The sequence below is a fragment of the Monopterus albus genome, unplaced genomic scaffold (genome assembly GCF_001952655.1).
Source record: "Monopterus albus unplaced genomic scaffold, M_albus_1.0 scaffold202.1, whole genome shotgun sequence".
Classification (NCBI taxonomy): Eukaryota; Metazoa; Chordata; class Actinopteri; order Synbranchiformes; family Synbranchidae; genus Monopterus; species Monopterus albus.
The window spans coordinates 291,107-316,075 of NW_018128082.1; the positions used below are offsets into that span (position 1 = coordinate 291,107).

Consider the following 24,969-nt stretch of genomic DNA (forward strand, 5'->3'; position numbering starts at 1 on the left):
TGGAGTCGGGGTCAGCTCACAAGGACTTCCAGCTAACAAGTTGCACTCGTGGTTCAAGCTTTAAAGGCACAGTTCATTCGTTTCAACACGTGACCAATAAGGAGAAGTGCTCCCCAACAACGGACCTACACTCACCCCAAACGGTGGAGTTGTATTGTATGTATTTTATTTATTATATGTATTGTATGTATGTTATTGAATCATGGTGACTGAGGATGCGCAATGCTGAAGTTGCACGGATTAAAATGAAACCAAGAAGTATCTATTCCCACAGTTTCCAAATAATGTAGTCATACAATCTGACTTGCAAATTAGATTATAGGGTGACATACTATGTCACCACTAAACTGAGGATTATGAAATATCACACAGAAATTACAAAGAGTATACTTAGAGGTTACATATGAATGAAACACCAAACTTGACAGTCCAGCAGATGTATGCTTGTCTGTAAGTGGAATGAAAGTCTTTAGGTCATTGAGGAGACCATGTGCTTTCATGTCTGAAAAGGTGAAGCGAGTGCACTGGGGTGAGAAAGTGAACAGAGCTGTGTGCAGCCTACAGTTTGATGCACATCCAGCTCCAGTGTGGGGATTCACGGATGTGTCTGTTATTGTGATGACAGTGTGAGGGCTTTAAGTTAATGTAGCTAGCTGATGATTAGAGATTCCATTTTCAGTCCAGAGTGGTTGTGAAAACTGCGAGTCAATTGTCGGTCACCCAGCGTTTGCTCTTTTCCCTGTTTGTTTTATGACACATGTTGATCTCCAGACCCTGCTGGGTGCCGCTAGGATTGCTCTTTGCTCGCACTTTCATGCTCCATTTTAGGTCAACATAATAAAAATGTGAGAAGTGGATTAGGGTCTTGCACATCAAAAGGGGAAGGTCCAGCTTCGGTGATGGGGGCTGTGACAGCTGGCACTTGGCCTCCTGATGCTTCTTCTGATCCTACACATTTAAGTATACAATTTATCATCTAATGTATTTTCACGTGTGAACAGACAACACTGAATAACATTATTGTTCCATCTGTCCCGTGTGCCCTTTGTTTTTCTCTTCGCTGTGCCAAGGATGAATTGGCCTCGTGATCATACAGAAAAGCACACAAAGGTCAGCTGCATTTGCTACAATAGTAAACTACAATGAGAATGTTTTTGACTGAAGTGGCCTATTCCTCAGTGAGCTGAAATAAATGGACACTTTTAAATCACTGCGCCACACAATAATTTGGCTACAATGGTTCAAGGGGATTTCAGACCTTGTGAGCATGTAACGGAGTGATTGCTGCACTGTTGTGTTTGTGCGTGAATGGCTGCAAAAGGATTCAGTAGATTATTAAAGGACGTGATGTACATGACATAGATCACGATTTTACCTGTGTGGCTTCTTTTTATCATGCAAGTCTGTGTGTGTATTTACTAAAGTGTGCAGCGACACTGTCGCTGCACATGTTTTGTGCACGTGCATGCACATGTGTGTCTTTGGCAGTAGTCAGTCCAAAATAAACAAATCCTTGTCTCAAATTTTAGCACAAGAAAGCTTCCCTCTGTATTCAACACACACCCACCTACACCTTTGCCATGGTCACACCTGGCCAACACCTGCGCACACAAACAGTGGCTGTATTGAGTTCATCTGATTTCACAATGAATAATATGTTTCTTCATACTTTTTGTGGTTAGTGTCAGTGAGCGCATCTGTTTTTATCATGCTGGTAAACGTTTTTCCATTTACTGCAATTGGTCTTCTAAATCCCCTCTTCCTCTTTGCTTCCACAGTGTCTGACAGACTCAAACTCAAACTCCACTTGTATCTGTCCGTCTTAGGAGTATCGCGGACCAGCTGAAGCGATGTCAGTGTGCTGGCCTTCCCCCCTCTGAACTGCCGGAAAAGTACAGAATCTGCCTTGCAGCACCGTTGCCAGCACACAGAAGAGGTGTGTATGGTCACACAGCATGTGTACTGTATATAGGGTCGCAGAGAGAGCTTGAATGATGCTGGTGGACTGACAAATGGACCGACATCTGAGTGTGTTTGCGCTTGTTTGAGGATGTGCGCGTGTGCACCTGTACACGCAGAAGGGCAGAGAGATATGAGAATGTGGGAGGAAAAAACAAATGAGTGGAGGTAGAGAGAGAAGCGGTAGACAAGAAATAATGATTGCTGTGGGAGAAGCATGGAGCTGCGTGGGCAGTAACACTGGACAAGAGACCCCAAACTGCAATGAAAGGTCTATGATGAAAAAAAATGCAGGAGCATGAGTGGGGTAGAGTTACTAGACTCTGCATTCCTCTTCAAATGAACATTTTTATTTAAAAACAGCGAATAACCTGGAGTTATGAATTCATATGTCCAACTGCTCTATGGATCAATAAATACCCTAGATGCCTTTCAATCATGTTGCAGAAATAGTTTTGTACCAATCTGGCAAACACACATCTGTTTGCTGTTTAGTGTGCTGGCCATACCTACAGCAATTCTCCATTATCTAACATATTTTGCCTGTGTGGAACTGCCGTTGCTATATGATCTACATCAATGAGAATAACAAATGAAAGAAAAGAATCAAGTGTTGTGCAAGGACATTAGGTATGGTGTTCATTTCCCCTGCATATTTCTAGTATTAGCACACGGAGGAGCAAGAAATGAGATTAAGACCGAGACAAGGACATGGAAAGAAAATTAAAGGAGGGCAAGAAAAGGACCCAGAGTCTGTTTTGTCTTAAACGTAATCAGTGAATGATGTTTTATGAATGGGTTTCTTTCTTTCTTTCACTCAGCTGTTGTCATTCCTCTCTTGGACCAGACACAGCACAGGGCCATTGCTGTTTTACTGGTGAGTCTTTCAAGGACATACAACAGCCTTTCAATAGATAGATGAATAAAACAAAAGTAAAAAAAATCAACTCCTACTGATTACGTCTGCAATGCCTCCTCCTTTCTGAAAAGGTAGATGTTTACAATTGAATAACACATATGGATTTATTTGGTTCTACTGAACATGCATACATTCAATGAGCTCCACGGGGACAGCACAGCCTGCAACAATCAAGCTCATGTACTGGACTTGACTGTAATGTCTTTGTGTGTTGCAGGTTGGCTGTAATCCACTCTCCGATCAGGATGAACTGCATCTTAACATCCTGGAAAAACATGTAACCTCTCTCTCTTTCTCTGTGTGTCTTAGTCAGAAGTGTGAAAAAAGAAATAACTTGGCAACTGTAGCTGACTCACTAGGAGAGTTTGCTCTTTATTTAACCAATAGGTTTCGGCACAGAGCCATCATCAGTGTTTTACGTAAGGGGTGAAGCACAGCCTCTTTATACTCTGAGGATGATGTTATGTTGATTATCCCCTGAGAACAGACACTGAAGGATGCTGTGCCTACAAAAAAACTGACAGTAAAAGCAGCAAAAGCAATCAGTTCTTCACAAAAACAAGGACAGAGGGAAAGCAGTCGACTGCTAATACATTGCCAAAACCACAAACCTGTCCTGTATTAAACCATTTTTAAAAGTCTCTCAGTTGTATGTTTCTGAGATTATAAACCCATGAAGCCTCTGTTCATTATTTAATACATTCACAGCCCTCCAACCGCCTCAATCCATCACTGAGCGCTTGGGCCCCAGAAATGTCTGGCTACTGGATGTTTCATATCTCTGCAAACATGCATATACTGTCATCACACACACACAAGTTTAGTAGAGATTGCTGTGTAAGACTGATGATGATTGCCCTAATGGCTTTTCAATTCATTTTTGTTGGCTGGATGAAAGATAATACAATGACATTAAGCTGTTTTTCATCTGTTTTCTCTCTGTACTGTATATACTGTTAACTCAGCTGACATTAGCACTTGTCTGCATGCGTTTTCTGCATGTCTTCATGATGTTGCAGGCCTCAGTGGCGTGTGTGCGAGTCCAGGCTGTTCAGACGTCATACCAGAGGCCTCCTCTCAGCCCCTCACTCATGCAGTCCCACAATGCACTGCTGTACCCCAATGTCTCACAACAGGACTACTGCGAGCTGGACCGCAACATTCTGCAGCTCTGTGGTATACACACACACACACACACAGATAATACGTCTTGCTAACAACATACAGTACACAATGACATTAAGTACATCCAACTTCTCTTTCTTTGACCCTGTTGTCCTCTTTCCCATTCTCTCCCACACATGCATCTTACAGTTTCCACTAGGGAAGTAGGAATATCCTGGATACATCACAGAAAACAGTCAGGAATGACTGTGTGCAACACTTTAACAGAAACAAACTGGATGCACATATGCAAAACCGACCACTTGGCAAACACCCTTAAAGTCTTTTCTCTTGAAAAAGTAGATCAGGATGTTTGAAAAACACCAACAATAAAGGACAGATATCACCTTTATGTGGCTTGTTGTAGTGTATTTTGGCTTGTTATGTTTACAAGATCCAACTATGTCAATAACATTTTATTTTATTACACCTTTCACTTTTAATATTGTGATAAATATCCTATTGTGGGCTTTTTATGGTGGCAATATCATACTGGGAGTTTTTGGTATTGTTACATCCCTACTCCTCACACCTTATATGGTACAAAACCCAAGCATAATCACGTACACACACTGGACAATGTATATCAGAGGTGAGTTATGTTAATAGAGGAAGGCCATCTGGATTAAAAGCTCTCTGAAATTAGAGGACGCTATCACTGGCACAAGAAATGTGTGACAACTCCTGAGTGAAAACAGAATGCTTTACAAAAACACTGTTTAAAGTCCCATGCATAATGGAAGTGGACTCACTAACGCTGTTCCTGTACACATACTTATCCATCAACTTTGTTTACTCCCTGGTTTTTGTCAGCAAATATGAGTCTGTTCCATTTTTCTGACTTGCTCTTCTGCTTCTCTGTCAGACCCCTCTGTCGTCATCTGCAGTCCAGGCATCCCTCCGTCTCTTGTCTTGTCTTCATTATTAGTCCCTCTGTTCGCTTCACCCTCCCCGGACTGCTACCACTTGCATACAAGCTTTGCATTCCCCCCTCCCTCCTTAGCGCCAATCTGCTCTACTGCTCTCTGGTTTTTATCCCATCGCTTCTCTTTCAGGTGAGCTCTGTGACCTTGATGCAGCCTCTCTCCAGCTCAAAGTCATCAATTATGTAAGTGACTGAGATCACTCATACACGCCTACATACAGTTAGACGTACCCAGTGACTTGCTCCCTACACCACAAGCTTTTTATCTGACTTGATCAGTCTCCACATTGTGTGCTCCTCAATGTATGTAAAGGATACATCTTCTGTACAAAGAGGAAAGCAGGGGGAGAGGTGCACAGGGTGAAGAAAGATCTATGAATGAGGGAGGGAAGTGAGAGAGATGAGATATGATATAAAGTGAGAGAGTGGAGAGCAATTTGAAGGTTATACTGCATCAAAGGGACAAAGCCTCAGTTTACCAGTGCTTCAGAGATTCCTCATTGCTGTATGCACATACTTCTTATATACACATACTTTTAATACTGCTGAGCATGAAGGGCTTTGAACTTTTTACACTGAGCTTTGGTAAAACAGCAAACATACTGTATGTACTTTCATTCCTGATTCCAGCTCCGCACTCGTGATGATTTGCTGCTTTTTTGTTGTCTTCTGTGACTGTAAACTCGATAGCTTTGAGATTTGGTCAAAACAAGTAGATTGAGCATGATTTAAGAAGTTGTTTGACCATTTTTTACACATTTGATCAAAAAAACAACTCATTGATCAACCTAGAAAGTAATTGTCAGATGAGTCGATATGAAGATAACATTTGCCACTGTAATATACTTGCATCAAGGAAATCACATTTTTGGTGTTTCAAAATGTATTTCACCTTTAGTCAGTTATTATTTCTTTATACAAAACAGGGAGTCTCTGTTTTCATTATTAAAAGACAAGAGAGATTTTTTTAATCAAATAATGTGGATATCCATATTGACAAATATTTGTAGGTATAAGCGTTAACTAGTAACTGTTAATTGTTTTTCAATAAATCCTTACCTAATTAAAGAGATCCTGGTGCATAATTAGCTGCTCATTTTTCACTTTTTTTCCATTATGTTTTCTGTCAGCATCAAACTGTAATGATCAATGTCTTCTTGCAGTTACAACTATAAACATGTACCTTTTGGGTGGAGGGGGAGAGGAAAAAAAATTGTTTGAGAATTAGTTTAAACCAAAGTAGTCTTTTTAAAAAATCTGGCCATTTCTCTTTAAAATGCCTAAGTCTGAGAATGGTGAGCAGTTATCATCACCCACCTGACCTTCCCTTCACCTGTGCTCCCTCGATGCTCTGTGCTTCAGCCTGCATGTAACAATCAGTACTGATGCACGTTAACCTCCGTTTGGGATGTTTTTCAGTATCTGAAGGGAGGGAGAGGCTGAAGTTGTGGTGCAGGGCTTTAAAACCTATTTTGAATTTCTCATGATTTGTTTCATCTGTCTATTGTTACAGTTGTATAAAGGGGTGAGGAGAGGAGGAAACGAGGGAGGGGAGGAGGAGGAGAATGCTCCTCGTGAAGACTTGTCAGTTTGGTGGGAAGTGCTTGGGGCGGCTCTTGTGGGATTAACAGTATTTGGGAAAATGGAGAATAGAGGAGCTTATTTTTTCATGTGGGTGCTGTGTGTATATGTGAATACACGTGCACGCATGCCGAGTACTTGCATGTGTGACCGCGGGAGTGAGTGTGTTGGCAGCAGCTGGTATTTATTCCTGTCCTGCTTGTTCTCCGTCCAGCTTCATGGATTACAGAGAAGATTGTTGTGTGAGGAAACGCTGCTCGTGTAACTGTGTGTGTTTGTGTGCATGTATATATGATCATGTACCTACAGTATTTGTGCCATCATGCATACATGAATGTTTGTTTGTACCCCAGAGTGTATTTCAGCCTATTAATGTTAATGATATGTTTCCCATCAGAGATAGCAGCAGAAAATTGGCTGCGACTCTTCAGGTGTTTCAGAGCAGAAGAGATTTTTATCGCATACACACTCAATTTACACACACACACACACACACAAATGTGACTGTCTTGTCATGTAGGGAGTTTGTTTTCACTTGCAAAGGAAAACATTGTTATTGTAGTAAAATCACAGCATGATTGTGTATTTTATATGATTTTTTAATATTTTGATGACATGATCACTTATTCACAGTGGTGGAAAGTAACTAAGTACATTTACTTAAGTACTGTACTTAGGTGCAATTTTGAGGTATCTGTAATTTTCTTGAGTATTTTCATTTTGAGCTACTTTATACTTTTACTTTTCAGAACCAGATGAATACAAAAATTACAGTATAATCATTGGACCTTACTGATCTCAGGTGGAAAATTCACAAGCTATCCATCAGTATGTAAAGTACTTCAAATGATAAGCTTGTTAATACTAGCTTCTCCTTTACCAGCTGCAATATTCAACATAATACCCACAATAGTGCATCAGTAATTATAATGCAATAATATGATGTAAATGAGTGTTAAGTGTGCCATTCTGCATAATGAGTACTTTTATTTTTAGAACTTTAGGTATGTTTTGGTGCTAAACAACATTTTGAGTGCAGGACTTTTACTTGTAATCGAGTATTTTTACCCTGTGGAATTGTCATTTTTACTTAAGTAAGGCATCTGAGTCCATCTTCCACCACTGCTTATTCAGCAGAGGTTTTTATGACTGTAATGTGAAACATCCCAGATATGCACTTACTTACCAAGGTAGTCCTATTATATGTATGAGTAAGTACGTAAAGGTGAAGCTATAAAAATTCATTGTTCTTTGCACACTGTAATCTAAAATATACTTCACTAAATTATTTCAATGTTACTGTCTTAGTCATGATAAAACTCTAGCTTGGTTTCCCATCTTATTGTGTTAGATATTGAAGGAGGTCTTTCTTTAGATGTTAGGAATATGCATCACGCTTAAATCAGTTTTATTTCACAATTTCATGCAACTGCAAAACAATGAAGATAATATTGGAGCCTGGCCCCATTCTGGCTCCGGTCATTTTCCACTGTCCACTGATTTCTAATCTTATTTGCACACCTAGGCCACACTCCAAAGAATCTCATACTGCATCTTTAAAAACAGTCTGACAGAGTCCCATTTTTGAGATTATAAATCAGAACTGATGTTTTGTTTGTGTTCTTCTTCAGCTGCAGCAGCAGACTCGGTCGCAGTGTTGTTGTCTGCTACTGGTGTCTGAGGACAACCACCAGCTATTTTGTCAGGTACACACACACTCACAATACAGTATTAATTACATTTACCACACAGGAGGAGAAAGAGAAAACCCTAAAAGTGAATTACCATTTTAGCAATGACTCATTCACCAAAGACTAATCTGGACGTTAACATTTGAATAACCTTTGACCTTTAACCTCTGTGACCTTTAGGTGGTTGGTGACAAAGTGCTGGAGGAGGAGATCAGCTTCCCGGTGAGGCCAAAACATAATTATGTATTTGTATAGATACCCATCCATTTATTTATTTATATTTATATCCATATGTTTGTCTGTGTTGATTCTTCCCTGTTAAGTAATTTGTTTTATCATGTCTTCAGTCATTCATGTATTTACTTGTGTTTATTGAAGTGGTCTAGTGTACTAAGGTATATTTAGGGAGATTTGTCACAGTTGTATACCATCATGCATTTAATACAAGTGTTGTAACCCTACTTGAAGGTTTCTCCGACTGACTTGTAATCTTTTATTATCTCTGACAGGGGTTATAATTAAGGAATTTGGGCAGGAGAAGTAATCCCTTCCTCTTCATCAGTTTAATTTTCCTGTCCCTGGGTGTTTTGCAGGCGTAGCATTTTTAAAAGGCGTTCCATTATGGTGTGAATAGACTGTGTACCCCAGGCTAAATGATGTGTGAAATCTTGACAATAGTTGGTGTAGAGAGATATTAGGACACACAAAAAACATGCCCTAGACGGGCTATTTATCCTAATTTAACAAGGGATGTAATAGACTTCACTCAGAATAAACAGCATTTATTAGTGCGCCTGGATTCCAAAGCAATAAAGGAACACTTATAATTTTTATATATTTTATCCTTAAAAATAATCTCCAGGGACTGTCCTGCCTTTTTCCCCCCCTCTCTCTCTTTTGACTCACCAAGTCTCTCTTGCTCCCCATTTCTCTCCTTTGTTCAGCTGATGTTTGGGCGTTTTGGTCAAGTTGTCGAGAAGAAGAAGTCAATTACCCTTCAGGACATCAGTGCTGTAAGGCATCTATCTATCTATCTATCTATCTGTTTATCTATCTGTCTGTCTGTCTGTCTGTCTAATCTGGCTATCTGTTCCCCTTTCTATCAGGAGGAGCGCAGGCAGCTGTCCAGTATGTTGGGCTGTGAGATCTCCTCCATGCTTTGTGTACCAGTGGTCACCAGGGCAACCGGTCAGGTGGTGGCGCTAGCGTGCGCCTTCAACAAGCAGGGTGGGCAGAGGTATGTTGCGTGTTGCTTTTCCCCCTTGAAGCTCATAAGATCATACTAAAATAATTCTTGCAAAAACAGACTCTCTGTGAATTCCTGTTTTTAAACTTGTAGCTCTTCAGACATCACTAACTTAGTGACTGATGGCTTTCTTCTAAAATGCTGGGTTGTCAGTCTGATGATGATGATTTGGCTTTTCCTAAATCCTGAAATGGCGACTCGTGGTAGATGTAAAGATTTGTCTGAGAGCAGCTTACAGTAATGTTGGGATGGGTGACCTGATTGGTTGAGCCTAACAGCACAGATTTGTTGAGTTTATTGCAGTGGAGAGTGTGTTGCTGTTTCCACAGAAATCTGCCACTAACCAGTAGAATGTGCTACATACCATCACTTCAGAGCCTGTGTCAAATCACCCCATGTGTGTTTGTGTGTGTGCGACTGTGCAGATGGCTACGTGATGATCTAGAGTCCGGTCATGAATCTAACAACAGCGGGTAGCTTGGCTCCCTGCTCTGGCACCATGTCTTGGCCTGGTATTTGTGTGTGTGGATGTGTGGGTGTGCGTGTGCATGCTGCTTGGACCTAAGCTGCTATCTCCTGAATGCAGAAGTCTTTAGAAACACCCTCCAGCTGTGTGTGTCTGTGTCTGTCTGTTTAAGAAGTTGTGTGGAAGTATAATAGAAGTTATTTTGTATTATTTGTTGTACTTTTAGCAGGTCATCTGCTGGCGACAGTTTTATTTTTAATGTCTTTCTGTAGCTGTCTATTACTCCCTCTCCTAGTCAAGAAGCATATGTCTCTACTTATGCTGAAGTGCTAGAAGATTATTGTGCTTTATCTTTATATCCCAAACACACTTTGCACACACACTTCACAAGCATACATCACACTTGCATGCTCTCATATACAATCCCTCTCTTTTGCATGCTCTCACTCGCTCCTCTCTAAAGACTAAGATAGATGAGATGGGATCATGTGCTATAATTTCTTCCTCCGCCAGTGGCGCCAATGACAGCACTGGCATCTCATTGCCATAGTAACAGCAGTAGGATTATGGTCGTAACTGTGCAGAAAATGTGATAAATCTATTCTTTGAGCATAGTCATCCATATCTTAGTAGACATATATGTCAGAGATAAATATGGTCTGCATATTCATATGCAGAGTTTGCTGGAACTGTTCTCTCCCTGGCCTACTAAAAGTGCAATGTAGCCTCTTACCCTTGAACACAGGAGCATCAAAATCATTGTGACATCATTTACAGGGCCATAACTCTGCTTTGGTGGCCGAACCACTACACACACACACACACACACCATCAAAAGCATAACTAAGTTGTATTTTTCACACAGAGCAGGCTGAGGATGCACAGTGGGGCATGGTTAGGAGAAGAAGACAGATATTGGAGATGGTGTGCTCAGCACATAAAAGATGATTTCATGACAAACCTGCAGCCTAAGCAATAGTATAAGAGGTTTTGGATATATACGGCCAATACCAAGATTAATTTTTATGTTGACAAATAGCAGTGCTGGGGGGGGGGAGGACTGCAATTGTCTGTTGTTGACAGGGTCTAATACTTTGTCTACCTACTTTTTTTTCATAAATACGACTTTCTTTGTGGAAAGTGCTAGTTTCTTATTATGCTTCTGGCCTTTGAACATGCACTCCTCCTGGTTTTCATTCCACGGAAATGGAGGCTATTTTCTGTCATGACTGCAAATAACTAGCTGGTACCACAGAAAATGATTCTCCAGCCTGAGTTAGAAGACTGAGGACTATTGCTCCAAGTAACTTCCCTGAATTTCAGTCACTTGGATTCAAAGGTCTTGTGGGAGAGGGTACCAAACTGAGCTCCCCATGCTTTTCCCAGCTCACTAAAAATCCTGCCTCCTTTGCTAGGATTCCTGGGAGTCTCGGCTCAGGGCAAGAGCCCTGGAGCAGTAAACTGCTCCTGTCAACACAATGATACGCCACTGCCCTCTGTAGGCAAAGAGCGATAACTACAGGCAGTTCTCACTTGCCTGTTTATTACTGGCAAGTTCATACATCGTTCACTTTTACAACATTACAATATGCAAGACATAAAGCTTGGCTCAGTTTTCAGTCATTTAGGCATGCAGCATTATAGTAACATTGCCTAAATTCATTCTTACATAACTGTGATTTAGTTTTCATTTTTAGTTCATAGTTGTGCATCTTGTCTTTCTAAGGATTGTTTCATGAATATTACTGCTTCTTGACGTGTACTTTGACCAGCTGATCTACTGTTGGGTAGCGTAATCTTTAACAGTGCATAATTACTAAAATGATCATACTAGATGTTTTATTTATAAAATTTCAAACTGAAAAGTAACTAAAAACATAGATGTTATATACTGGAGTAAAAAGTAAAATATTTGCCTCTGACGTGATAATAAAATGGAAATACTTCAGTAAAGTATCTTCAGATTGAACATAAGCATATGTATTTAGTTACATTCCACCACTCATAAAATTATTTTTTAAAATAGTGAAGAAGGTCCATTACAGTCTTTTTTGCCTTGTTGTTTTCAGATTACAATTACATAAAGCAGAAAATGCTGTAAATCCTCATAAGTAAGAAGCTAGAACCAGGGAGCAGTTGGATTTTTCAGTGAAAAATGGTTAATTTACACTTTCAGTTCTAATTTTTTAACTGTTTAAAAAATGTATTAACAGCAACACATACCATGTTATGCAAAATATGTATAACATGACAATCTGCTGTTTGGTTAAAAGGGGTTCCAAAGTTTCACAGCAGCCTATTAGCCCCGATTTAACATATGACCGTGTGTGTGTGTGTGTGTGTGTGTGTGTGTGTGTGTGTGTGTGTGTGTGTGTGTGTGTGTGTATTCACTGCAGACACACAGAGGCAGATGAGCATGCCATCCAGCACTGCTTCTGTTACACTTCAACAGTCCTCACTTCAACTTTGGCCTTCCAGAAAGAACAGAAACTCAAAGTGGAATGCCAGGTACCGCATTTGCCCACACACTCGCACTCTCACATGCACACTCTCACACATTTATACATAGCTATATATGAAGCAGCCTTTTAAAGTGCTTTTTTGGGCCTGCTGTTTCCCCACACAGGCACTCTTACAAGTGGCCAAGAATCTCTTCACACACTTGGGTAAGTTTCTCCTCCTGTCTGTCTCTCAGTCACTTTCTGTTCATCTCTGTGAAGAAGGAACATTGCAGGACAATTTGTGTTAATGGCTGATATTTAAGTGACCAGCTAGTGAAACAAATGGCGCTCGTAATTGAGTGAGATATTACAGATCCTAAAGGTGATCATGACCATAAAATCAAAGAGGCATTAAAAATGATGGCTCCACCTCTCGAGCCAATAATTACATGAAGGCATTTAGATTCTTATCTAAGTGTAAGCACCAGAAGTAGAATAAGTCATTGATGATTCATCATGATTGCAGCTACAAAACATTGATCTTCTAGTAGAGCAAACCGCCTCTCACTGTACCGAACCATTGATTACAAAAAGCTCTTATCAGCATGTACAGCTGATCCCCACTCATGGTGTGATCTGTTTCCATCTACATGGCTCTGTTGTGCTCTTTTAATTTCCTCTGTTTTCCTTTATATCCTCTCTCGCCCTTTTCGTTTCTCTCATTCACTTCCCCTGTTTCTCTTTTTTTCCCCAGATGATGTGTCAGTGCTGTTACAGGAAATTATAGTGGAGGCCAGAAACCTCAGCGATGCAGAGATGTAAGCCTTCTGATTCATCTTCAAAGGGATATTCAGTGCTTGTGTGGAAGACGGTGTGTGTGGCTTTAGCGCCATTTGCAAAGGCTGTCTTAGCAATTTGTTCTTAACCTACTTGCCTCATTTAATAGAAGCTACAAAAAGATCTCAGATAAATGGGATAAAAAGCTTTGATTTTCTCTGCTCTGCTCTGTGTTCCCCTCTCACACTGTCCTCCAGCTGTTCTGTGTTCCTGCTGGACCGCGTCAGTCATGAGCTGGTGGCGAAAGTGTTTGATGGCGGTGTCGTTAGTGATGAGGAGGTGCAACACACATACTCAAGCACACACACTCATGTAGACATCACCACTTTGATTCCAGGTGGAGGCCTTTCCTAAGTGTTTTTTGTGGGGGGTTATGCCTTTATTAGAGAGTCCCCAGTAGAGAACAGAGAACACTATACTTCAAAGGTCCCCATCTAGACTGGAATGTAGGATGTTACAATTACAGTGTCAGAATCCAAACCCCCTGGGCCGCCATCACAGGTTGGGGAACATTGTTGTCTATCACCCTCCTTACTCTCACCACACACTTCCTCTCTGTCTCTATTGTCAGTAATACTAATTGAAGTATCTTGATGACTTAAGCTGTGTGTGTGTGTGTGTGTGTGTGTGAGTGCAGAAGGAGTTTCGTATCCCAGCAGATCAAGGCATCGCAGGCCACGTGGCAACCACTGGTCAGATCTTGAATATTAAGGATGCCTACTCCCATCCACTGTTTTACCGAGGCGTGGACGACAGTACAGGCTTCAAGACCCGCAACATCCTCTGCTTCCCCATCAAAGATGAGAACAACGGTAGCAACAACAACTTCTACACACACACACACAAAACAGTTTTCACTTGTTTACAGGTGGCTGATAATAAGACACATCAACCAAATAAACACAATAACACAGTTTGGAAACTAATACACACAAAAATAGAAATGGTAAGTAAAAAAATAAATACATAAATACCAATAATAATATGGCCATGAAACATTACACCTACATTTTCTAGTAGGATGTGATCAAAACGTGTTACACCACTATTTAATTATCGGCTTTTAGTTAAAGAGTATTTAAATAGATCACACATTGAGCTGCTCCTGGTCTGTTTCAGCAGCTCAGGACACAAACACTAACAGCTCATTAAATGTTTTTCTGCTCAGCGTTAACCCAGTGTGGCAACATCTGTTATATATAAAGAGAGGTGCCCAGTCACCTGTGTACACTCCAAAAATGCACTAGGAATGCAAAAGTAAGGCTACTGATCTTGTACTAATGGCCAGTATTTTTTTCTTAAATTATCAGCATCTAACAAAAAAAGTAAAAACTTTTTTATATTTTATTGGTCGATGCTTTATTGCTGTCACCCTTACAGAACATGCCGTACCTTCTCTTCCTATTTCCTTTTAAAACCAAGCTCCGTTTCCACACAGGTGCTGTCTCAGAATAGCACACTGAACTGTTATATCACATCCTTCTGCCTGCTGTAACTGAACTGGAGTGGTTGCTTTGCCAAAGGGCATAAAGTGCACTTTGGCAAAGCAACCGCTTTCAGCTCCATACTTAGAAATGACAGAAACCTCAGGCTTTGTGGTATTTCCTGCGTTTTGCTGTATACAAGCAAGGAAACCTTTGATTTTGTGTGATTTGTCTCCATATAGAAAACTGTATGAAGTTCAGATTAGGGGTGAAATGCAAATATTTCTATGTGCAATTAGGTTTAGCTCCAGTGTGAAATTAATTTATGTTGGCAGACCAGTTAGATTCAATGTCTGTTCTGCACTTCTGACTCTGTGCCTCAGTTTCTCATCTTTGACTCACACTCTTCCACTTTCCTTCTGTCTTCACATCAGCTGTCTCTCTTTCCATCCTTCTCTCCTCTACTTCTTTTCTGCCTCAACTTGTCACCCTCCACAATCTCTCACCTTCCATTTCTCTCTTGTTTCCTGGCTCCACCTGTAGTCATGTCATGTTACTGTACCCTTTCTTTCTTCTAGAAGTGATTGGGGTGGCTGAGTTGGTGAACAAAATGAACGGGCCATGGTTCAACCGCTTCGATGAGGACCTCGCCACAGCTTTCTCCATTTACTGCGGCATCAGTATCGCCCATGTAAGTTTCTTCCCCCACTGAAATAAACTTCTAGGAACAGACTATAAATTTAGAATTTCCTGGCTTGGTGCATTAGCCACAGTATATGTATTAACTGCTATGACCACACCAGTCAAAATGTTCCACTCATTCACTGATTGGTTGATGTATGGTTTAATATAAACAAATAAGCATCTTAAGAATAAAGTAAATAAACTCAAATAACAATGACAATTTCACAGCTGCACAACTGCTAGATTAGCATTATCAGCTGTAAATTAATGAAGAGCTTAAACTTCTCACCTTACAGCAGAAGATGCCGTTTATCGCTGTCTCTTATGACCTCTGTTAGCAGCAATGAAAATATATGAAGTATGAGCTTGATTTTAAACATTTGTTAAAAATGGTTGCAGTGTATAGCAGTGTAATCTCTGGACATTCAATTCAATTCACTTTTATTTATATAGCACCAATTCACAACAGCATTCTTCTTAGGGCGCTTTGCACAGTAAGGTCTAGACCTTACAGTACAAATCCCCTTTAAGCAAGCACTTGGCTACAGCGGGGAGCAAAAACTCCCTTTAATGGAAGAAACCCCTGACAGACCCCAGCGCTTGGCGGGCGTCCTTCTGCCTCCACCGGTTTGGTGTGAGTGGATAGAGGAGAGGGAAAAGAAAAGAGCAACAAGACACAGCAACAATCAAACACTGGGTGGGTTGATGAGGCCGGTGACTGCTCAGAAACATACAGCTCCAGAGGGACACCTGCAGAAAGGTACAAGGAGAGAGAGAGGAGGGAGAGGGGAGGGGAAGTGAGGAGAGGAGCTCAGAGCATCATGGGAGGACCCCAGCCTAGGCCTTTAACTAATGGATGGAACATCAATCCACACCTATCCTAGAACGCACTTCCAGTAATTTCATAGACAGCACTACATGGGCGTAAACGAATGCCACCCTGTTGACTATAACCACTGGTGCAGTTAAATGTACTCAGTGGCAACAGAACAGCCTGTTACTAAGATGACTGTCAGTCTTATCTCTATTCAGCCACACTTGCCAATATAGTGCCATGAAATATCGGAAGTAAGCACAACATGCTGAGTCCCTATCTAGCCTCCCTCACTGTCCTACTAGTGTTAAATTGAAAACATTATTAACTAATAATAGAACAACAGTATTATATCAAACTAGCTATAAGCTTTATCAAAAAGGAAAGTTTTAGGCCTAATCTTAAAGGTAGAAGGGGTGTCTGCCTTCTGAACTGAGACTGGGAGATGGTTCCACAGGAGAGGAGCTTGATAGTTAAAGGCTCTGCCTCCCATTCTACTTCTGTAAACTCTCAGAACCATGCACTGTTGTAATCATTAATTGAGTCTAACCACAAAGAGAGGGATAAAAGAAAGGATTTACTGTAGATCCATCATCAGGAGTCTCTTCTTCCTTAAAACCGGGTGGTAAATCCCTTGTTAGTGCTGTTAGAAGGATCGATCCTGTGTGGGAAAATGGGATCAGTCAAGGCAGAGTAGAGCTCGAGCCTGAGGGAAATTTAAAGAGAGTCAGTCTGATGGGACTGAGTGGCTTTTGTGGTATTTTTGTCTTAGGCATTGTATGACTGCTGCAAACCCATTAAACCCACACATACAACTGAACTACTGTATGCAGCTCACAGTCACAAGGATGAAGACGATGATGCTTGACACAATAATGGTGATCAGAAAAAAGTGAGAGTGGGGGCTGCACCATGTCATATCACCGTCATCCACAGAGCGGTTGAAAGATTTTGACACCGATTTCAAATTGTTTGCAAATCTATCCAGTCTTTCAACTCTGCAGATCAAAATATTTTCTTCATGTGCTGTAAACAAGTTATTATATTTGTTATTATTGCAGCCCCCGCTCAGCTTTTACCAGAACATAGTAAAAATATTTATTAAAGCATCTCTATTCTGTGTAACTGGCTCGATTTATCTTGCTTCTAACAATGCCCTTGAGCAGGAGAGACTCATGCACCTGAGACAGAAGGTCACAAACTACAGCTGGCATGATATTTTATCCAGCATATCCGATTCACCTTCTTATTAAGTTGCTCTTGTAGTGTCTGACCTTTGAATGACCGCAGGTACTCGATAGTTTATCTAGTAACTATAAGGATATTTGATTGGAAAAATAATTACCTGCTAGATAGCTCATTAATCATTTAAACATGACCAAATGCATTATTTATCAATGCTCACTCCATACGGTAGTGTACAGGACGCTGAAGGCTGTAAAAGAGCATTTCCCCATGGAGTGAAGTGTAAGCAGCACTTTAAGTTTTATTGTTTTACCCCATCACTGGACACAGAGCTGTGAGAATGTGTAAGTGATTAAAATGTGCTCAGTAATCATGGACCTCAGGTTTTCCATTTGAATATGAACAAACAGACAGATACACCGATCAGCCAGAACATTATGACCACTGACCGGTGAAATTAATAAGATTGTTTATCTCGTTACAATGGCACCTGTCAGCGTGTGGGGTGTATTAGGCACCCAGTTCATATAAAACGGGCAAGTTTAGGGATCTGAGTGACTTTGACAAGGGCCGAACTGTGATGGCTGACAACTGGGTCAGATCGTCTCCCACACTGCAGGTCTTGTTGGGTGTTCCCAGTCTGCAGTGGTCAGTACCTACCAACAGTGTCTAAGGGAGGACAAAAAGTGAACTGGCATAATGAAACATGGTGAAACATTCAGCAGCTATAGTGGTGATATCAAGCTTAGAGGCTGGGAAGGCTGTTGATCAGGACCAGAGTTTTTATTCCTTTTACATAGGTTTTTCACTGAATGGTCGACACATTCGTGCTCTTCCTGACAGTAGAACTGGAAGCAACATATATTAATATCAAAGACTGGAAAAGGTTCAGCTGGATAATCTGTTAGAAGCAAAATCTGTAACTAATGCTGAGGCTGAAGATACCTTAATTTAAAAGGAAGCTGTTTGGGTGCCAAACAAAACTTCACTCTGCACAATCTTTGCAAGTATTGCAATAAATAAATAGATGAAACAAGAAGACAGAGTTGATATAATACAGTGCTTCTGTCTTTCTAGTCTTTGCTCTACAAGAGAGTCCATGAAGCTCAGTTCAGGTCCCACCTGGCCAATGAAATGATGATGTACCACATGAAGGTAAAATCACACTGGCACGTCCCACTCGCTCTCACACACAGACACATTGTATTTTCAAACATCGTCAAAATTATTTACTCAATATGATTCAGTATGTGTGGGTCACAGGTTTCAGAGGAAGAGGTGACTAAGCTGCTGGTGACAGGGCTCGAGCCAGTGAAGGAGATCCACCCCTGCTTCGCCGAGTTCACGTACACACCTCGCTCCCTGCCTGATGACACCACACCCACAGTAAGGGGGGAGGGGAGGATTCGGAGAGAGACTGAGAAAAGACACAGAGAGCAAGAGATAAGACAGAAAACCTGAGAATGGGAACTGATGGAACGGATGCTGTTTTGTGTGTTTTCAGTGTGTCCTCAGCATGTTTGAAGATATGGGTTTCATCAACACATACAAGATTGACATGCACACTCTCGCAAGGTCTGAAAACTCCATCGATTCATATACTGAACATAAGTGCATGGTGTGGTTTTGTCACTCTGCATACCTATGATTTAACAATAATTAGAGCTCTTTTTAACAATTCTTTTCCATCATCTGATCATATTCTTGTCAATTAGGTGGGCTCTAAGTGCTTTTTGACTTTATAAATTACTGTAATTTTACTATTTCCTTTCATTTTCATTGATCCTGTCACTAACTATAAGACCCAAACACAAACATCTTGGAAAGAGATATGTAAACAGCTTTCTAGGAATTAAATGGGCAGGCTTTAATCAGAACTGACCAGTAGTGCAGAAGGAGAACAAACATGCTCCAAAGGCCAAAATGAAATGTGCCATTAATTGCATGTTGTGTTGTAGTGATAACAGAACTGCTGCTTTGGTGTTAGGTTCTGTCTGATGGTGAAGAAAGGTTACAGGGACCCTCCCTACCACAACTGGATGCACGCCTTTTCTGTCTCACACTTCTGCTACCTGCTCTATAAAAACCTAGGGCTGTCCAACTACCTCGAGTGAGTATACTGCTCTTGAACACATCTAAGTTAGCATTGATTATGTCCTGAAAATGATTTTACATTTGCGCACTGTCTTCTCCTTTTAGGGATATAGAGATTTTAGCACTCTTTGTCTCCTGTATGTGCCATGACCTGGACCACCGTGGCACTAACAATTCTTTTCAAGTCGCCTCGGTGAGAGCATAGATTATGTTTCTGCTTTATTAGAGGGCATATGATGAAGCATCAGGAACAATAACTGTGAAAAAAGGATGATAATGGCATCAGAACTTTAACCCTCCTGAACATGTATTTGTGCAGTAGAGCAGCGCTTCACCTGCACTTTATAAAAGCAGGGGAAAAATTGACCTTTACACTCTCAGGATGGAGCATGCTAATAAGAGCCAGCCAGAGAGTGTGTTTGTGTCTCCATGAATTTGCCCCCTAGATGCCATTGTGATTAGGAGCATATTACTCTGTTTTTCTCTAATCATGCATAACCCTGCAGTGCCCAGATGACACACGCACACACATTTATCAACTGTCATTAAGCAGCAAAAGGTCACTCATCATTTTATCAGCTAATTTTATGTGCTTCGGACTGAGGATTTAAATTCAAGCTGACATATACAGTTAAAGAGAGGACACTGTAGCATTTTAGTGAAGGATCTCACTTGAGTCAATACAGTGTGTACACAAAAAGGATTGTGTTTTCATTTGTCTGTGTGCTTCTGTTTTCAGCAATCTGTGCTGGCTGCTCTCTACAGCTCAGAGGGATCTGTGATGGAGGTAAACAACCAGTTATCACTGCATCATAGAGATATGGGACATCTGTTAAAGCTTTGACCTGTGTGTTCCAACTCAATGTGGTATTTGTTTAGAAAAATCTGCATACATTGATCAATTTAATATTTTAGACTGAAAAATGCAGTCGTCTTGCTGATTATAGTGATTTAATAAACTTCACTCTGTGAGAGCTACTGTTGTTGCATTCTATTACGACACCTAGTGGCCAAAGTCACACTTGAACTCTAAGTGGTGAGGCAGTGGGAGGCATTGCAACATGACTCAACATTCCTTTTTAGAAGTGCCCTTTTCTAATTGTACATGTTCCCATCATACTTTATTTGCCACGTTAGAGACATCACTTTGCCCAGGCCATCGCTATTCTGAACACTCATGGCTGCAACATCTTTGAGAAGTTCAACAGGAAGGTGGGATGTAAAAGCTGACTTTCACACATTACACATTTCTCTCCCGCTTTCATTTTAATTCCACTTTCTGCTATCACTGTATATACAACTTCCAGTTAGATTTGATGTTTTGTAGGACTACCAACGCATGCTGGATTTGATGAGAGACATCATTCTGGCCACAGACCTGGCTCACCACCTTCGCATTTTCAAGGACTTGCAGAAGATGGCTGACGGTATGCCCCATTAGTTCAGTATGCGCAGGCACAGCTACGTCTCTAATTGTGCTTTTCACTCACAGCCCTGCCCATCAAAGGGAGGCCCAGTCCACAACGGTAACACCAAAGCAGTGTTTATATTTTCCTTAGATTACGATGGCCTGATTATACAAGAGATTACAAAGAAACACAAATTATATTTTCAGCATACTTAGTATGAGGAATTTTCCAGTTTGATAATTTTGTAACAAATCACACAGAAGCCCAAATGGTTAATGTCCATTCTTTACCTAAATAATCACTGGTAAACATAAAGACTGAAATGATGATCCCCCTTTTTTTTTTTTTTTTTTTTTTTTGCAGTATGACTCGCTTGTTAGCACCACACAGAAGGCACATTTTGGTTCTATATTTCATTATATGACATGTTTGGCAGAGATCTGAGGTCAAACCTCATTCATTCATCACTAACATTTTTAATAACCCTCTGTTTTTATTGGATGATTAACCCTTTTGAGGAGACAGTTGCTTAGTGCACTCTTATGTAATATGTAATTGGCTGTAACCTATAGGCCAGTGGTTTGTTACGCCTGAATGCAGCCAATTATAAGTTATCCTGAGTTGATGTCTCCTCAGTGGAATCTGTTTTGAGCTGTTAAAACAATTCAAATACATTAAAAGCCTCTAAATGAGTTAGCAACTCACACCACTGGGTGTCAATCATGGACTAAATAGTGGAAAATACTAAATGCAAATACAGAGTCAATAGTCAGTTGAAACAATTTTCTTAATCAAAGTATACAAACTGCCCTTACCTAACATTCAGTTGTAGCTTTTGATCATCAGTATCTATCAACAAACATTAGCTTGGAACACATAGTAGTTGATAGCAGGACACAAAAATACAGTGGGTTCTGCTTTCCTGAAATGTGGCACAGAGGTACATTCAAGTCTAAACTCCCAGCAAAAGTGCATATGTCCAACAATTTTTAGCAATTTTGGTGACCACCGGCGCATACTGGGTGCAACCAGGTGCATCATGGAAGACAGGTTAAATACGATGTCAGTGGGAGGAAGGTGGAGGATGGGGCTGGCTTTAATAATGCTAATCAAACCATCTCCATCTCATCCCTACATACTGAGGACTAGTTTTTGTTTTTTCTTTTAAATTAATATTTCTAAAGTATCACATATATTTTATAATTCAGATCATTTCACGGCGAATTATTCAAAGTGAATTCCAACAGATCATTTGTGGATTCATTACGGGTTCATTAAAGCCAGTAAAATATATTTGACCACCTATTTTCATGCTCCCTGCCAGGGGTGCCACTAGCAGTTTTGGGCCCTATGAAAAAATTTGAAGTTGGGCCCTCTACCTCACCCATCTGTGGGCCCCCAAAGTTCGTGGGCCCTTAGAATCGTCCTAACTTCCCCCCACTAACGGCGCCCGTGCTCCCTGCCTTGGCTGTTAAGAAAATTGCAATGTACTTGCAATTATGATAAAGGTGGTCTGAACAGGTTTTAACACAAACGCAATTTTGGGTTGAAATGAGCACTAAAATTGCACTGCACAGCCTAATCAGCATAAACACAGCCTCAGCATCACCTGAAGACTGTGTGAAGCTTCATTGGTTTTGCACTGGCAGGAGAATAGAACCCAGTAAGTCTTTTTAGTGTATTTAGATAGAGTACTTTAAGTAATTTGTTTGTGTGTGTTTCAGATGGATACAACGCAAAAAGCCGCACCCACCGTTCCTTGTTGTTGTGCCTATTGATGACATCGTGTGACCTGTCAGACCAAACCAAGGGCTGGAAAACCACACGCAAGATTGCTGTCAGTTGAAGTCCATACCTTTGTCTGTACTGCATAATTAAAGTGTAACCACAAATTAGTTATTTAATTTAATAAAATGTGTTTAATTATTAAATTCTAAAACATTGTTCCAGAAAAAAAAACCACCTTAATATTTTGGCCAATATGTTAGTTTATACTTTACCACATTAGGGAATATCATGTTTGAGTTAATAATAAGTGTAACTTACATTATAGCACACGAATCAGCACACAGATAATTGGATGTCCTCATGTGGGGTTGGTGCTAAACTATTTGACAGATATTTTGTAGTATATTCAGTCATACAAATGTGTCTCATTGTTAGTACAGCTGCCTTTGTAATTTGAACAATTATTGATATTGATGCTTAGTAATTACTGAAGTACACGTTGTATAGTTTAGTAGTGGGAAGAAAGCTGGTAATTATAGTGGTCTATAAATGGCTATAGATGATGTGGTTACAGTTCAGACACTGTCTTGGCTATTAGAAAAAGGTTTCAGCGCCTACAGCAGTTCACATTTTCATCATTACATTGATGAAAAGATTTCCAATTCCCAACACAGTAAAACTCACCAATTTCTAGGACAAAGATTATGAGATGCAGAGCTGTACAGTAGAAAACGATCTTCCAGTCTATATTGCATGATATTCTACTTTTTATTCTATTTTGTGAAACTACAGTCCATTTTAGGATTATGTTTAATCTTGGTCTGCCCCCTTTTCAACACCAGACCCACGACCCTTGTCCTAAATCCAACACCCTAAATCCCCAAACACCTACAGTATAGATGCACTGTAATCCCTTTTCCCAAACGTGAAAACACATTTCTCTTTAATTCAGGAAAGGAAATGAACAGTGTGTGGCTCGCACTGATCTCAGTCAGTGAATTATATCCTCACTTACCAAAATATACATGGAGGATTAATGAAAAAAATAACACTAAAGATTAGATTGTAATAAAGGGAAATTACATTTTATCTGAGATTACAGCATCATGATTCAGTATTTACAGTTATATTTGCAAATATGAGAAATTCTCTCCCAAAACTAAAATCTAGAGTGTGATAAAACAGGTTTATGTCAAATATGGTTTTATTGTATTGAATGGTATTATATAGTATCTTTTAATGTTTTAGTTTAAAATTGGTTTATACTTAATAGATGCATAAAATGCCTAAAGATAAATAAAAATCAAACTTCTAAATAGACAGTTGATTTGTCTCAATTTATCATAATTGTGTTTGTGACTAAGGTGAATAAGGAACATCCCAGTTTAATATTTGCTGCTTTACTGTGTGGCATTAAATAAATGTAAGCTGTGATTCAGTGGAATATGAACCCATATAAGCATTAACAGGTGTCTGCCTCTCTGTGTCCACAGGAACTGATTTATAAAGAGTTCTTCTCTCAAGGAGATCTGGTATGTGTCAGTGTACGCTGGTTATTAATGACATGAACCTGTTTAGCAAGTGGCTGAAGTGTGTGCTATTTTAACCAATAGTGAGCTCATTAGTCGTGTGTGTGTGTGTGTGTGAAGGAAAAAGCCATGGGGAACAGGCCCAGTGAGATGATGGACCGAGAGAAAGCGTACATCCCAGAACTACAGATATGCTTCATGGAACACATTGCCATGCCCATCTACAAGTGCGTATGAAAAGCTAAAACATCACATCCTTCCTACACTGATCCCTTTAAACACTTTGTCTTAGGAACATGGTCCCCACACTGAAGTAGTGAATATAATTTTGACTATTTTTGCAGAAATCTCAAAAACAAAAATGTAGGACTTTAAATAGAATTTAGATTGTACATCTAAATCTAAATCTAAATAGAATTTAGATGTACAATATGTTTTTATTTTAGCTAAATAAAATGGCTTAATCAATATTATTTAATTTCTCAGCTCTACTGAGTGCTTTAGTGCCTTTCAACTCATTTTTTTGGTCAAAGACATTGACTTTTAGATCAATAGGCAGGTTGACGGCTCCCAGAAGTGAAGCCACTGTAACACGATCGTCCCCTGGTGGCTGGTTGTAGTATAGGTCATAAATTCTGCCCCCTCCATGTTAGTGGGCCTGAGCCAAAGTAAAAACTAAAAACCACAAATCAAATACATTTTTCCCAAAGGTCACTTTTGTGGTTTTGGTAGGTTTTATCAGGCTGACTTGTGTACAAGTGGTTGTTTTACTGGTAAGCTTGATTTTAATAAGTTATTTGAAGATATAAAAAGAGGTGTATTTCAGTTGATTTGACAGTCTTGATTGGTGGCCCGATGCTCTCACTCCACTTG

General features: G+C 40.1%; 1 protein-coding gene across 4 annotated transcripts in view; it reads left to right on the forward strand.

Moving 5' to 3' along the window:
* The window catches only part of pde2a (phosphodiesterase 2A), a 155,159-nt gene that overhangs the window by 126,176 nt on the left and 4,014 nt on the right, over positions 1-24,969 (forward strand). For all 4 annotated transcript variants that reach the window (XM_020618221.1, XM_020618222.1, XM_020618224.1 and 1 more), the window contains 26 exons: positions 1,827-1,936; positions 2,781-2,836; positions 3,096-3,155; positions 3,898-4,054; positions 5,098-5,150; positions 8,180-8,254; positions 8,420-8,461; positions 9,184-9,252; positions 9,346-9,476; positions 12,348-12,459; positions 12,578-12,617; positions 13,147-13,210; positions 13,427-13,508; positions 13,867-14,041; positions 15,232-15,344; positions 18,414-18,491; positions 18,600-18,722; positions 18,841-18,911; positions 19,324-19,446; positions 19,536-19,623; positions 20,170-20,217; positions 20,568-20,642; positions 20,758-20,857; positions 22,564-22,676; positions 24,061-24,099; positions 24,217-24,323. In XM_020618221.1, coding sequence (XP_020473877.1) covers positions 1,827-1,936; positions 2,781-2,836; positions 3,096-3,155; positions 3,898-4,054; positions 5,098-5,150; positions 8,180-8,254; positions 8,420-8,461; positions 9,184-9,252; positions 9,346-9,476; positions 12,348-12,459; positions 12,578-12,617; positions 13,147-13,210; positions 13,427-13,508; positions 13,867-14,041; positions 15,232-15,344; positions 18,414-18,491; positions 18,600-18,722; positions 18,841-18,911; positions 19,324-19,446; positions 19,536-19,623; positions 20,170-20,217; positions 20,568-20,642; positions 20,758-20,857; positions 22,564-22,676; positions 24,061-24,099; positions 24,217-24,323 — 2,304 coding nt within the window. The remainder of the gene's footprint in view (positions 1-1,826; positions 1,937-2,780; positions 2,837-3,095; positions 3,156-3,897; positions 4,055-5,097; positions 5,151-8,179; positions 8,255-8,419; positions 8,462-9,183; positions 9,253-9,345; positions 9,477-12,347; positions 12,460-12,577; positions 12,618-13,146; positions 13,211-13,426; positions 13,509-13,866; positions 14,042-15,231; positions 15,345-18,413; positions 18,492-18,599; positions 18,723-18,840; positions 18,912-19,323; positions 19,447-19,535; positions 19,624-20,169; positions 20,218-20,567; positions 20,643-20,757; positions 20,858-22,563; positions 22,677-24,060; positions 24,100-24,216; positions 24,324-24,969) is intronic.